The sequence below is a fragment of the Chenopodium album genome, chromosome 10 (genome assembly GCF_948465745.1).
Source record: "Chenopodium album chromosome 10, dcCheAlbu1.1, whole genome shotgun sequence".
NCBI classification, from domain to species: domain Eukaryota; kingdom Viridiplantae; phylum Streptophyta; class Magnoliopsida; order Caryophyllales; family Amaranthaceae; genus Chenopodium; species Chenopodium album.
Window position 1 is genome coordinate 52,863,885 of NC_137843.1, and position 14,112 is coordinate 52,877,996.

At 34.8% G+C, this 14,112-nt stretch overlaps 1 protein-coding gene and 1 pseudogene across 1 annotated transcript; both read left to right on the forward strand.

The window, feature by feature from the left end:
- Nucleotides 1–1,826: 1,826 nt before the first annotated feature.
- On the forward strand, nt 1,827–3,415 carry LOC145564094 (peroxidase 57-like). Its single transcript, XM_081624437.1, has 4 exons — nt 1,827–2,176; nt 2,302–2,481; nt 2,589–2,754; nt 2,889–3,415. Exons 1-4 carry the CDS (start codon nt 1,949–1,951, stop codon nt 3,299–3,301), a joined length of 987 nt encoding a protein of 328 aa, XP_081480563.1. The 5' UTR covers nt 1,827–1,948; the 3' UTR covers nt 3,302–3,415.
- A 5,384-nt stretch (nt 3,416–8,799) lies between these two features.
- LOC145564093 (peroxidase 57-like) overlaps nt 8,800–14,112 on the forward strand; it is an 80,082-nt pseudogene continuing 74,769 nt past the window's right edge.

Sequence of the window (14,112 nt, forward strand, 5' to 3'; positions counted from 1 at the left end):
AGTTACAATTATGAAAATCCTTAGTCCTTAGATTATGGCTCACAAGGGACAATAGAAGTTAATTAGGATTGACAACTCGAGCATACAAGTCAAGTGAGATTTCATTCTAAAATCATACTTCCTCCATTTTTTTATTTTGACCCGCTTTGATTTTTACTCTATTCACTACCCCTCCTTTGATTGTCTTTTATGAAAAATATGTAAGGAAAAACTTATTCATGTGAGACATTTTTGAATTTGTCTCAATAAGTACTATCATAATACATAACTTTTATAACTTTTACTTATGGAGAATTAAAGATATTGATCGTTAAAGTTATGCATTGGTAAGTGTGATAAAAGAAACAAGTCAAGTTAAAAAGAACAGAGGAAGTATGAGAATTAGAGGATCAAAATACAACTCTAATATTCCCTTCATTTCTAAATAATTGACACAGTTAAATTTGACATATAAGCTAATGTACTAGTTTTACCTTAGATATATAAATATCATCAATATTAATAAAAAAAAAAATGTAAAAAGTTAATATTATGAAACTTTATATTAACCTATTTAATAGTATATCTTATGATAAAATTTGTGTTTTATAAGATATTAAAAAAATTGGTCAAAGTTAGTTTATGTATGATGAAAAAATCAAATGTGTCAATTACTATTTAGGAACAGAGGGAATATATATGTTAGTAAACTTCCTGCCAATCTTTCAGACAATCTTCTTCCCACTATGAAAAACAAATCAAAAATAATAAAATGTAGCCAAACGGAAAATAAGGAAAATAACATAAAAAAAAAAAAAGAAAAAAAGATAGTGATAGAAATTGGCCACATTGCCATAGGAGTTTGTTGTGCAACATCTATCATGGACGATTAAATTATACTACTAGTAATTTAGGGGGTGTTTGGTATGAAAATTTGTAATGTAGATAACGTAAACGAATAAACGTTTCCCTTTTTATTAGTTTGGTATGAGCTACAAGTAACAAACACCGTTTTCAAAGGGTAACAAAATCCCCTAAATTATTACCCTTATCCAACTAGTGGAAACAAAATGTGTTTCCCTCCTCAATCATAAACTCATCAATTTGTTTCCATTCCATAAAGATACCAAACATATTTCATAGGTAAATTACCCTTTTCCTTACTTGTATAAATCCTTTCTATACTGTTTATGGAATTTATACCAAACATCCCCTTAGTAGGCTTTGATATATCTGTCCTTAGTTGTTTATTAACTTACTGTGAGTGCCCAATAATTTAAAACCCTTGTTTCATTGTTTGGTTAAGGGGGAGGTGTTATATAGTTGGTCAACGGTCTCAAAATTTTTTAGTCATTCCTTTCTCCATTAGACACAAATTCGTATCAGCAAATAATTGATCAATTATATAAGATGGCTATGTTTGAACAAAATTAAACATATAATAATATATCATGCATTATTATTATTTTTTTTAAAAAAAAACAAAAATACCCAAATAATTTACATAGTACAACATTGCAATTATTGTAATTTGCAAATGCATGTGCATAATCCAAGTTTAACCGATAAGAACAATTAATCTAGTAAGATAATGCACTAATCTAGTAGAAAAATACGAAAGCAGGTTTCTTCTGGGGATTAATCAATCATACTAATGAAGCATTTCTTTGTTACTATAACCAAATCAAGCTAGGATTATTATCCCGTCAGTCCAATTTTAGCAATAATAATTATAATACAACTATACAACAACCGTTTAAGATTAAAATTAACCAAATAATAAGAACGTGAATATTATAAGCACATACAGCTGACAAGATTCTTTACGTCCAGCAGCCCTAGATGCCCCATATTCTTCCGAAGGTTTAAGCTTTGGCTTCACTATAAATAAGACATTTAAGCAAACCTTGCTAAACACAGTTATAATAAAAACATATAGTAATTAGGGGAAAATAATTAAATAATAATAATGAGGCTTGCTTCGCCTTCTTTGATGCTTTCTCTTGGGCTCATCCTAATGACCCTTGTTGGTCATTGTTATGGAAACAATAAGCTAAGAGTAGGGTTTTACAATGGGAAGTGTGGCTCACACAATATCGAGAAAGTCATCTATGGAGTAGTTCAGCAGAAGATTAGGGAGGATCCCGATATTGTATCTGATCTTATTCGTCTATCATTCCATGACTGCTTTGTTAGGGTATGTATTTGAGTAATTTAAATTGAAAGAATTTCATGATTTTTTTAAAAATTTGCGTAAAGCTCAATAATATAATTTTTTTCTTTATTAATTTCTATGCTAATTAAGTAATTTGATTGAAAAAGGGTTGTGATGCATCAATTTTGCTCGAGGGAAAACATACCGAGCAAATGGCACGAGTAAACAAAAAACTTGGCGGAATTGAGGATGTTGGTGAAATTAAGGAGGTAGTAGAAAAAGTTTGTCCAGGAGTTGTCTCTTGTACTGATGTCCTTGTTATAGCAGCAAGAGCTGCTGTTTTCTTGGTAAGTAAATTCTTTTCACATTTTCAAAAAACAACCCTACATACTACGCTAGTTATTGCAATTAACTAATTATGTATGTGCGATTGTTATTTATGTAATGTTTGAAGGCCGGAGGAAAATGGTATGATGTAGAAACCGGAAGAAGAGATGGACGCGTATCTTTAAGCAAAGAAGCAGAAGCAATCCTTCCTCCTCCAACAATTCCTGTGAATAAAGCTATTCAATTGTTTGCCAAAAATGGGCTCAATAAGCGTGACTTTGTTGTTCTTTTAGGTATTAATTAACGAATACATTTTCTTAACCAAAATTCTACGAAATGAATTCCAAGAGTCACATATATAATAACAAATCCATAAATCGCTTTTAATTATTTGCTAAAGTTATATTAATTACTTACAAATTTACAGGAGGACATACTGCTGGAACTGCACACTGCCACTCATTTAAAAAACGTCTGTATAACTTCCATGGTACCCACAAACCAGATCCAACCATAAGTTCATCACTTCTCAAAGTCTTGCGGAACACATGTCCTCTCAATAGTCAAAGCGACGATGAGGCATTCCTTGACCAAACTCCAAACAGTCATTTCAAGATGGACAATGCCTACTACAAGCAAATAGTAGCACACAATGGCACTCTAGAGATTGACCAAAACATGGCTATAAGTCCTCTAACTAAAGGCATTGTGAAGGGGCTAGCCAAAAGTCCCTATCAATTTTTGAACGAGTTCGGTCCGGCCATGGTCAAGATGGCTAGAATCGGAGTCCTTACGGGCCATCATGGAGAGATCAGAAAAACTTGTGGTTCCGTGAATTAGAGTATCTCAATTAATGGACATGATTTCAACCACAACACTACAAATTTTTTACACTATCACTATTTTTGTCATTGGATAAAGATGAATTGATTTTGTAATTTCCATCTTTGCATCATTTTTATGTTAAAACTTCTTATACGTAATAATAAACTCAGGAAAATCCTCCTGAGTGATGCTTATATACAGATAAAAAATAAATTGTTGTTTTTACTCTTGTTGACTTCCCTTACAAATTATCAAACTTTACTGTTTTATAGTAATTAACTCACATTGATCATTTAAAACTATCTCTGAATGACTTCTTATTATCAAACACCTCAAATTTTCCATACATAATCACTGAAGATCCTACCAAAAGTTATTGGCTCGATGACGAGTTTTAATTAAGTAGAATCGTCCATTCGTCCAGTTACATTCAATACGAGTATATGATAAATATACGTACTTTAATTAGTCAGCATGCCACCAAAAATTAACTGTCCAAATCATTTTGGCGTTTTCATATACATAGTACGTACAAAATATGCATAGTATTCTTTATTAGACCTATCATACTCGTATTAGTTTAGGTAGGACAATTCACGTTGTTTTTTTCTCTTGAAGTTGCTAACACAATCATGCATGATTCTTTGAATACTTAAAAATTAAAGAGTTCATAACTTGTAGGTTGTAAATATTTGTCTGTATCCATTATAATTATTGCATTTATTACCAAAAGGAAAATTTGTCAAAAATAATCCCAACTGTCACATATTCGCTTTAAATAATCTCAATTTTGGATTATTATTAAATAATTCTAAGTTTGGGGCGTATTCGCTCAAAACAGGCTTATGTGACCGGTAACCGGATAAAAAGGTAATTTTTTTTATATAAGTTAATTGACACGTGTCATCGTGTTAATGGTTGAAAATATATTTTAAAAATTAAAAAAAAAAACAAAAAACCCAACCTCAAGCTCCCAACCAACGACAACCACCACTGGCGTCGGGCTTGGGCCTGCCACCTAGCCCAGGTCCCTGGCCTCACACCGCACCGCCTCCCCACGTCGGCCCACGTCGGCACCGCCCTAACCATCATCAGTTCATCATCACCGCAACCGTATCACCCCTGCCACCATCATCGCCACCGCAACACCACCTAAAATCGAAATCAAGCCCAGAATCGCAACAAAAAAAATTGAAACAAACCCAGATTCAAAATCAAACAAAATGGAAACAAAAATCAAACTAACAAAATCCACATCATCAACCCCAACCCATTCGAAATCAAACTAACAAAAACCCAATCGAAAACAACCTAACAAAAACGAAATTAAACCCAATCGAAATGAAATTCCCCCAAAATTTTGAGAAAATACAAACCCTAAAAAGTTGCAATTGCAATGAGGAAAAATTAGGGGAGAAATTTGTTTGATTTTGGTAAAGAAGAAGGAAATGAGAAAGAAGAGAGAAGAAAGAGGAGAAATTCGAGCAGTACAGTGTTTTGATATGGGGTATCGGGTTTCATAAGAAGAAAAATCGAAGATAAGGAGGGCCCACTCACCGGAGTTTACGAAATTTTGCCGGAAATTGAAAGTGGGGAGGTGATTTAGGTATTTTGGGTGGTCGTGGGTGGGATTTCGAGGGTTTTGGACTGCGGGATTGGTGGTTTTGGGGGGAAAGGGAGCTACCGGCGCGGGGGAGAGGGTTCTGGCCGGCGCGTGGGTGGGGAAGGGAGCTCCGGGCGCCGCAGTTGTTTTGGGAAAGGTGGTTCGTGGGTGGTGGGGAAGGTGGTTCGTGGGTGGTAGGTGGTGGCTGGGCAATTTACTTTTTTTTTTTTTGTGTGTAAATTTTTATTAAGTTTATCAACCAATCACATCATGGTGGCACGTGTCACCTTAACCAATTATAACAGGTTAGTAACCGGTTAGGGCCTATTTTGAGCGAATACACCACAAAGTTGGGATTATTTAATAATAATCCAAAGATGGGATTATTTAAAGTGAATACGTGAAAGTTGGGATTATTTTTAACAAATTTTCCTTACCAAAAAATATAAAGAAAATAAATGGTTTAAAGTTTTAAAAAAAGAACATTTTCATATAATTAAAAAAATAATAATAAATAAATAAAAAGACAAAAATGGAGAAAATGATTACACCATAAAGACTTTTACAGTATTTACTTAATTTTTTTTGGCCATTTTTTGTGATTAATCCGTAAAAAACAATAACTAATGTGTGATCTAGTTAGATTCATCTCAAAATCTATTTTTCAAATATCAATTTTATAATTTTTACAAAATTATAATTAAAGATATTAATAGTCGAAGTAATGTATAGGCAAGAGTGAAATCACTCATGCTGCAATAAATAAGAACGGAGGAAATTTATAACTTTGCTCCAAATTAATGCAACTCAATTGTTTGACAAAATTTAAACCTAATATGGAAAATACTACTGTATCATTTTGAATGTCATGAAAGTTCATTAAAATTAAATACAAAGATGAATTTTACTGTCATGAATATCAAGCTATATTATTTAAATTTTGATTTAAGTGAGTATTGGGAGATTTTAGGTTTTGATGTTTCACATTACTTTTTGGATTAATTGACATGAATAATCCCAACTTTCGATTATTTTTAAATAATCCGAACTTTAACTTGAATTCGCTTCGAGTAGTCTCACTTGACCGGTGACCAGTTATATAGGTTAACTTTGAAATATTATTATTATTATTATTATTATTATTATTATTATTATTATTATTACTATTATTATTATTATTATTATTATTATTATTATATCTCAAAAACAAAAGTCATACAACCTACAATAAATTAGTGGAAAGCCGAGATACAATCTGGGCCCCACTCCTCTAGCTATAGCAATCCTACCCTAGTGAAGATATGAGCTGCATCACGAGTCCCAATGTCTTGCGTCGTCAAGAACTTCTGAATCCGCTTCAGCAACACAACAACCTCTTTCTTTAATTCCCCAAGCGAAGAAAAGGAGAAGGAAATGAAACCATAGCCAATCACCAGACAACGGGCTTCATACTTAACCCGCTTTCGATGAGTCGCATCAGCTACAACCACGATAGCCCTATCTGTGTCAAAGGAGAAGACCCTGTGAAGTCGACACACACATCATGACCACGATCCCATGAATAAAGTAACACATCGGCAGGTCTGAGGGCCCCGTCATTCCCTCCAGACAACCCTATGTCAACCTCCTTTCTTGCTGAAATCCCAAATCTGTAGCAAATACCAACAAGTGTATCTCTAACAACATTATGCCGATGTTTAATACCTACAATACCAGCACACGACACCGCGTGGTCACCGAAATATCCCCAGTAAAAACCCGAGAGCATGCAGAGCACAGTGTCGAGACAGAGAACAATGGAACACCCAGCCGGTAACACAACACACATCGGTAAGTCTTTGTGTTCATCGTATGACCCAACCCAGAAATAGGAATTGCCCGAAGCCAAGCAGAGGTGTGATCTCCCTACTACGACTTCCACAATGCCAACTGATGAGGAGATAAAGAAAAGGCGGATTCTTTACAGAAGCGGTAACCTCTGTGAAATATAAATCTGCCAATTTCTTCATGAGTTTGGGGACAGCGACCTCACAAGGATTACTTAAAATTTCAGACTCCACCGTTCCATTAAACAGACTCAATGCATCCTCAAAAGCTTGACTAACACAGAGAATACCAGTACGATGCAGAAGCTTCGTCTGCAACCCAGCACACAAACTGCAACCGAGAAGCAAGAAAAGCATAATGACGAACATCACCTAAATTAAACCACTTCCTCCACCAACCACCCTCCCGCCCAGCTACAGTACACCCGTCCCCCCACCTCCGCCCAACCTAGCCCCTTCCCCCGTCGGCGCTGCCCTCTATCCCCTCCCCCTTGCCGGAGTAGCAGCTGATGGAACAGTTTGGAAACTTGGGCCGAAACCTAGTTTTATTGCCCATGAAGTCGGCGGCATTGGCGACATTAAATTTGGCACAACCATAGGATAAATTTATATTTTGGTAACTGGCGTTGGGCTTCAAAGTGGGAAGCAAGGCTGTGGGACTTGTATCTCGCAAATAACAATGTATAGAAAACTTTGAGAAAAAGCTAGTCATGGTGTGGGAAGATGCATCAATGCCAAGCACTCTTGGATTCCGACATCGGCGGCCATGGACAAGCTTTAGGCTTCGTATTTGGGTATGAACTTGGCATTTTTGTATTTTTTTTTTGGTCAAATCGAAAGTTATGAATCCATTACAAAATACCCTAGTAAAAAAATCAAAAATAAAATCAATATAATGGGTAGATCTAAATTTACTTTGAGATCCAAGAAATGCAAGAAGAGCAATAGCAACAGAAGTGACAAAAAATGGAAAGAAATTAAACGCGGTTCGAGATTGGCGTTTCAAGCTAAGGTAAAGAGAGAGGGGCGGCGCTGACACGTTAGGGAGGAGCGGAATGGGCGCCGGCTAGGTGTGGGGGGTACGGTGGCGCCAGTAGGGAGGGTTAATTTGGGTTGCAGTTAGGGAAGAGTGGTGGTGTTTTTGTTGTTAATTATTTTTTTAATTATTTATTATTATTTTAAGTGTTCTTAATAAAAAAAAAAGTGTGTATTATATTTTTAATGTTAATTATTATTTAGTTGACTTAATTAGTTCCTAATAATCATAATAATATTTTTTTAAGAAAAATAAATAAATTTAAACCAATTAGAATGCAACAAACTGGTCACCAACGGTTGGTGACCTTTTGGTACCATTTGAAGCAAATTCGAGTTAAAGTTCAGAGTATTAAAAAATAATCGAAAGTTGGGATTATTTTGGGCGAATCGAATAAAGTTGGGATTATTCCTGTCAATTTTTCCTTAAGTTTTTTTATATTAGAGGGAAAAAAACGAGGTCCTTAATGGTGAAAGAATCCAAAGATTCGCTCCAAAATACTTGATCTATTATATATGATGGCTAAGTTTCGAACAATATTACCATATAATAAATTAATAATGCATTATGATTATAGCTCAAACAGTATAGAAAAGTAGCAATTATAGCTAATGCATGTGCCTAATCTAAGTTTTATCGAGAATAAGAACAATTAACCCAGTAAAATAATACTGTTGTAGAAAATACGATCGAATGCATGTAAAGCTGTTAACAATAGAGCACTTATTAGCTTTAATTTTTTGTAAGTTAATATAATCAAATCAACCTAGCTATGTGTTTGTTCATGTCGGTCCAACATAATTATAACAATAAACTTTGTATAATACAAGAATACAACCTTGCCTAAGATTAAAATAAACCAAGAATAAGACCATGCAAATTATAAGTCCAGCTACTATAAGATTCTTTACGTCCAGCAGCCCTAGATGGCCATACTCCTTAGAAGATTAAAGTTTTGGCTTCAGTATAAATATCTATGACATCCAACAAACCTTGCAAAACATACTTAAGATAGTAAATAAAAATTTAAGGCAAAAAAAAAAAAAAAATGAGGCTCGCTTCGTCCTCTTTGATGCTTCCTCTTGGGCTCATCCTAATGACTTTTGTTGGTCATTGTTATGGAAATGATAAGCTAAAGGTTGGGTTTTACAATGGCAAGTGTGGAGCACACAGGGGTACGCTTAGCACAGCAAAGTGCTGGACCAGCACACCAATTTTATGAATATTAAATGCTCTTGGTGGACCCCTATCTTGTATTGGTGTGTATTTTGAACCTATGAACTTGTATGCCCCAAATTTATACATTGTTGGCGCGCTTTCCAATACCATTACAACAAGTTGGTCCATTATTTTGCAAATGGGGTTGATTTAATTCATCCAGAGACAAAGATGAGAATCTAGGGTTCTTCATTCTCCATCTTGTTTAGCTGAGCTACCCCATTTTCATTCCTCATTTTCATTTTCATTCCCCATCTTCATTGTCGTTCAATCCTCATCTTCTTCAGCCCCCCCCCCCCCCCCCATTATTGTCTCCTAATTTGTTATCTGAATAATAAATGGTTTTTGGGGTTAAAGATGAAGGGATAAATTGGATAATTGGGGTAAAAGCTCGTCAATTGTGAACAGATTTAAGAAATTGTGGTGTAGCAATGCGGACTAGGTCTTTCTACATTAATGGAGCTGATTGAAAGTGATTGTGGCTAGAATGTAATTGGCGGGAATTAGGTATTTTAACAGACTCTATTCTTGGGATTAACTTGATTATTCGATTGGTGCATTTTTGGAATTGGGGTTTGGTCAAAAGTAATAATGACATTTACAATTGCTATTTTGGATCTGTAACATTTATTTGTTTATCTAGCTATGTTTCACAAATGACAATATTATTATCACAAATGACAATAATGTTTATGACAGTGGACAATATTGTTTATAGCTAAAATTATTGGTTAGCTAAAATTTTAGGTTAGGTAATTAAGTGTACATACAAATGCCATTAAAGTTTGAAACAAAATAATAATATTTATAACAGTAGAAAATATTATTTAGCTAAAATTATTGGTTAGCTAAAATTATAGGTTAGGTAATTGCCATTAATTGTACAATATAATACATTCAAATGCCATTAAAGTTTGAAATAACAGTAGTAGTACTTTAAGAGCATACATACATGGCTTGTTATGATCACATGTGTTAGATTAATAGTTATAGATTAAATGTGATTAATTGTTAAATGTGATAGATTAATTGTTAATGATTGAATGTTTAACATACATGTTAACTTCTAGAAAAATAATTTAATGAAGGTTGAGGCGGTGATGTTAAGTTTAGAGGTTGCAGAAGATATTTGTGTATCATTGTCTCGTAGTGATGAAGGTGGTGTAATGGATTTGATAAACTTTGAGGAAGGGGAAGGGCTGGTGATATTGGTGAATTATGTCCATATGAAGGTGGAGTGGGGATGGATAGTGATGGAGGTAATATGGTGAATCTGAACATAACTAAATTAGACCCACCTAAAGTGGGAATGATATTTGATTCATGGGAAGAAGCTGATATGTTAGCTAAAATTTATAATATTTATAACAGTAGAAAATATTATTTAGCTAAAATTATTGGTTAGCTAAAATTATAGGTTAGGTAATTGCCATTAATTGTACAATATAATACATTCAAATGCCATTAAAGTTTGAAATAACAGTAGTAGTACTTTAAGAGCATACATACATGGCTTGTTATGATCACATGTGTTAGATTAATAGTTATAGATTAAATGTGATTAATTGTTAAATGTGATAGATTAATTGTTAATGATTGAATGTTTAACATACATGTTAACTTCTAGAAAAATAATTTAATGAAGGTTGAGGCGGTGATGTTAAGTTTAGAGGTTGCAGAAGATATTTGTGTATCATTGTCTCGTAGTGATGAAGGTGGTGTAATGGATTTGATAAACTTTGAGGAAGGGGAAGGGCTGGTGATATTGGTGAATTATGTCCATATGAAGGTGGAGTGGGGATGGATAGTGATGGAGGTAATATGGTGAATCTGAACATAACTAAATTAGACCCACCTAAAGTGGGAATGATATTTGATTCATGGGAAGAAGCTGATATGTACTATAATGAATTTGGCAAGCACAAAGGGTTTGGTGTGGTTCTTGGCCAAAGTGCACACAAAACTCTGAAAGATGGTCACAAGGTTAAACGGGCTGTTACATGGAAATGTGAGTGTGCAGGTTTGCCAGACACTCGAAGGAGGATTGGTGGAAAAAGATTACCTAAGGAGTTGGAAGGGGAGCCGGTTGCAACTAAGAAGTCGAAAAAATGTGGTTGCCAAGTTGGGATTTATGCAGGTTTAAAGGATCATGGTAAGTGGGAGATAGTAAGAGTGGAGTTGAAGCATGAACCCCATAAGGTATCACCTTCAAAATCAATGCTAGTGACAAAATTTAGGTTGGAGGAGTTGGAAAAGATGCGGTATGTGAGGCGTAAACTGCATTTTGGAGACGATGTGGGGCTCCCTGCTGCTACTATGCACAAGTGGTTGGCTAGTGAGAGGAATGGGGTTGAGAACATGCCCTTTACTAAGAAGGATGTGAATAATTTGATGTCAAGGGAGAAGAAGCTAAAATTGAAGGATGGAGACAGCAATGCTATGATGAATTATTTCCAAATGATGCAAAAAAACAATAAGAACTTCTACCTAATACATCGGTTGGATGTCAATGGGGTATTACAAGATGTGTTTTGGGTGGATGCGCGTAGCAGAGCTGCATATGAGGATTTTGGTGATGTAGTGTGTTTTGATACGACTTTTTTGATGAATAAGTACGACTTGCCCTTCGCAAATATTGTTGGATTATGTAAACCACCATGGGAAAACAATATTACTTGGATGCGCTCTCACATCCCACGAGGATACCGAAACTTTTACGTATGTATTATTTTGTTATGCTTTAAATACGTCTCTATAATTATTAATTTTTTCAGATGTTATGTATGAGAATGTGATTGTAAATGAATGTCATTTTATTTATTTATAGTATTTATGTGTCAACAGGTGGTTGTTCTCAACTTGGCTAGAAGCAATTGGTGGTAAACCTCCCGTTGCTATTTTGACAGATCAAGATCCCGCTATTCACAAAGCTTTGAAAGTAGTGATGCCACAAACAAGACATAGGTGGTGTTTGTGGCACAACACAGAGAAATTTGGAAACAAGCTAGGCAAGTGTACAGGGTATCATAAGTTCAAGGATAAGTTGAAAAATATTATTTATGATAGTTTATTTTTAGAGGAGTTTGAATTGCGATGGAAAGAGTTTTTAGTGAAGTATAAACTTGGGAGCAACCCCTGGCTAGCTGGTTTGTATTCAAAGAGAGAAATGTGGATTCCAGCTGCGATGAAACATTTATTTTGGGCTAGAATGAAGACGACCCAGAGGTCAGAAAGCATAACAATTTTTTGATGAATTTTTTTGATAAAAACACCAGACTTTGTGATTTTGCGGAGAAGTATGTTTCTGCAATGGAACAACGTATCCAGTCAAAAAGGTTGGCAGATGCTAATTCGGTTGTTTACCTTCATGGATTAGTCACTTATTTTAGGATTGAGGAGATCTTAAGGTTTTTATACACAGATGCGAAGTTTATGGAGGTCCAAAGGGAGTGTAAATGGATGACGTACTGCAATGGCAGCAGCACAAGAGAGATATTAGAAGGTTACTTTGAACACCTGATAGTTGACAGAGTTTATGTTTCGAGTGAGTTTGATAAGAAGGAAAAGCAGATTGCCAAGTTCTATACTTATCGTGTTCTATTTTTCAGTGACAACAACAGCGTTGAATGTGAATGCAAGTTATTTGAATGTAATAGGATTTTATGCAGGCATTGCGTCAAGGTTTTAGAGATGCAACAAATATTTGATGTGCCTAGTATGAATATATTGGATAGATGGCGTAAAAACATTTTCCGAAAGCATACTAGAGTTAAAGTAGCGTTTCATGAACCAACAGAAACTACTGACTTAGTTCGCTATGATAAGATGATGGTTGTCTTTGAACCTATTTCTAATCTAGCAAGTGACAATGACGAAACAATGATGATGGTAATTGAGGGTCTCAAAGAACTAGAGATGAAAGTGAAGGAAAAAACTACTCTTGCCCTTCCTATGAGTAGTGTTGGGGATACGGGGTTTAAATCCACACCTCCTAGTGTGAATAGGAGGGCTTTAACATTTCAAAATCCGTCATCTGTTGGTAAGAGTGTGGTCCAAGGTGTTGTCGGGGAACGGGTTGAGCAATTTGGAAGTCCTGATATTGTTGCTGGGTAAATTAAGGATCCTCCTAGCAAAAGGGGTGCAGGTACAGTTCGTTGTACTAGATTTATGACCACATTTGAGGAGGTCACAAGACAGAAGGAGTTACGTAAGAAAAAATATGAAGAAAAAAAGGCTGGTGAAGAAAGAGCGAGATAAAAGGCAATTGACAAACAAAAGAGCGATGAGTGCATTACTAATTCAATTGAAAATAGGTGTATACAAGTATACAGAGTACTTGTTAATTATATAATTCAAAACCTATACTTGTTTAATATGTCAATTACAATTACTTAACTATACACTTTATTCTAACCTAGGTTGGTGAAGACAGTGTTGGCAATGAGTCTTACTTAAGGAGGGGTGAAATGTATTTGGTAAGCAGCTACCCCCCTTGTATATATTGTTAACTGCACAATAACAAATGTATAAGACTTTCCTTAAATGTTGTAGGCTTCTCTGCAACAACCTTTAGCTGAGGATCAGTTGGTTGTTCATGTTCTTGATGAGTTCGTTAAAAGAAGTTATTCAAATAACGTGGACATCATGTCTGTAGAAGATGAGTTCATACAGAGAAATGGAGTTCAGTGGGGCTGAAGTTGGAAAACCACAATTCGTAATGTTAATTGCTAGGGCTCAAATTTGAAAATCCCCACTGCTTGTAGTCATTGAAAAGTTAATGATGTGTAATTTCAGATACAATTAGAAATGTGATTTCAGATAGAATTTTCAAAAAGTATTAGAAGTATGAATTCAGATAGAATTGGAACTGTGAATTTTAAATATTGTTTACAGTCATAAGGTCATTGCAGGAGGTCACAATTGCATTAAATGACAATAATACAAAGTCTATGACAATGATTAAAGGGAATAATTGGTTACCCATTTTAACAAATGCCAACTACACAAACTAATGGAGAAAAATATGGACCAACAATTACTGAGTGCCCAACTGTGAATGGTAACATTTATTTAATTTTGCCTAAACTAATAGTATCACATGATTATACATTGTCATATTGCATACGTAAAAGATATTTTGTCA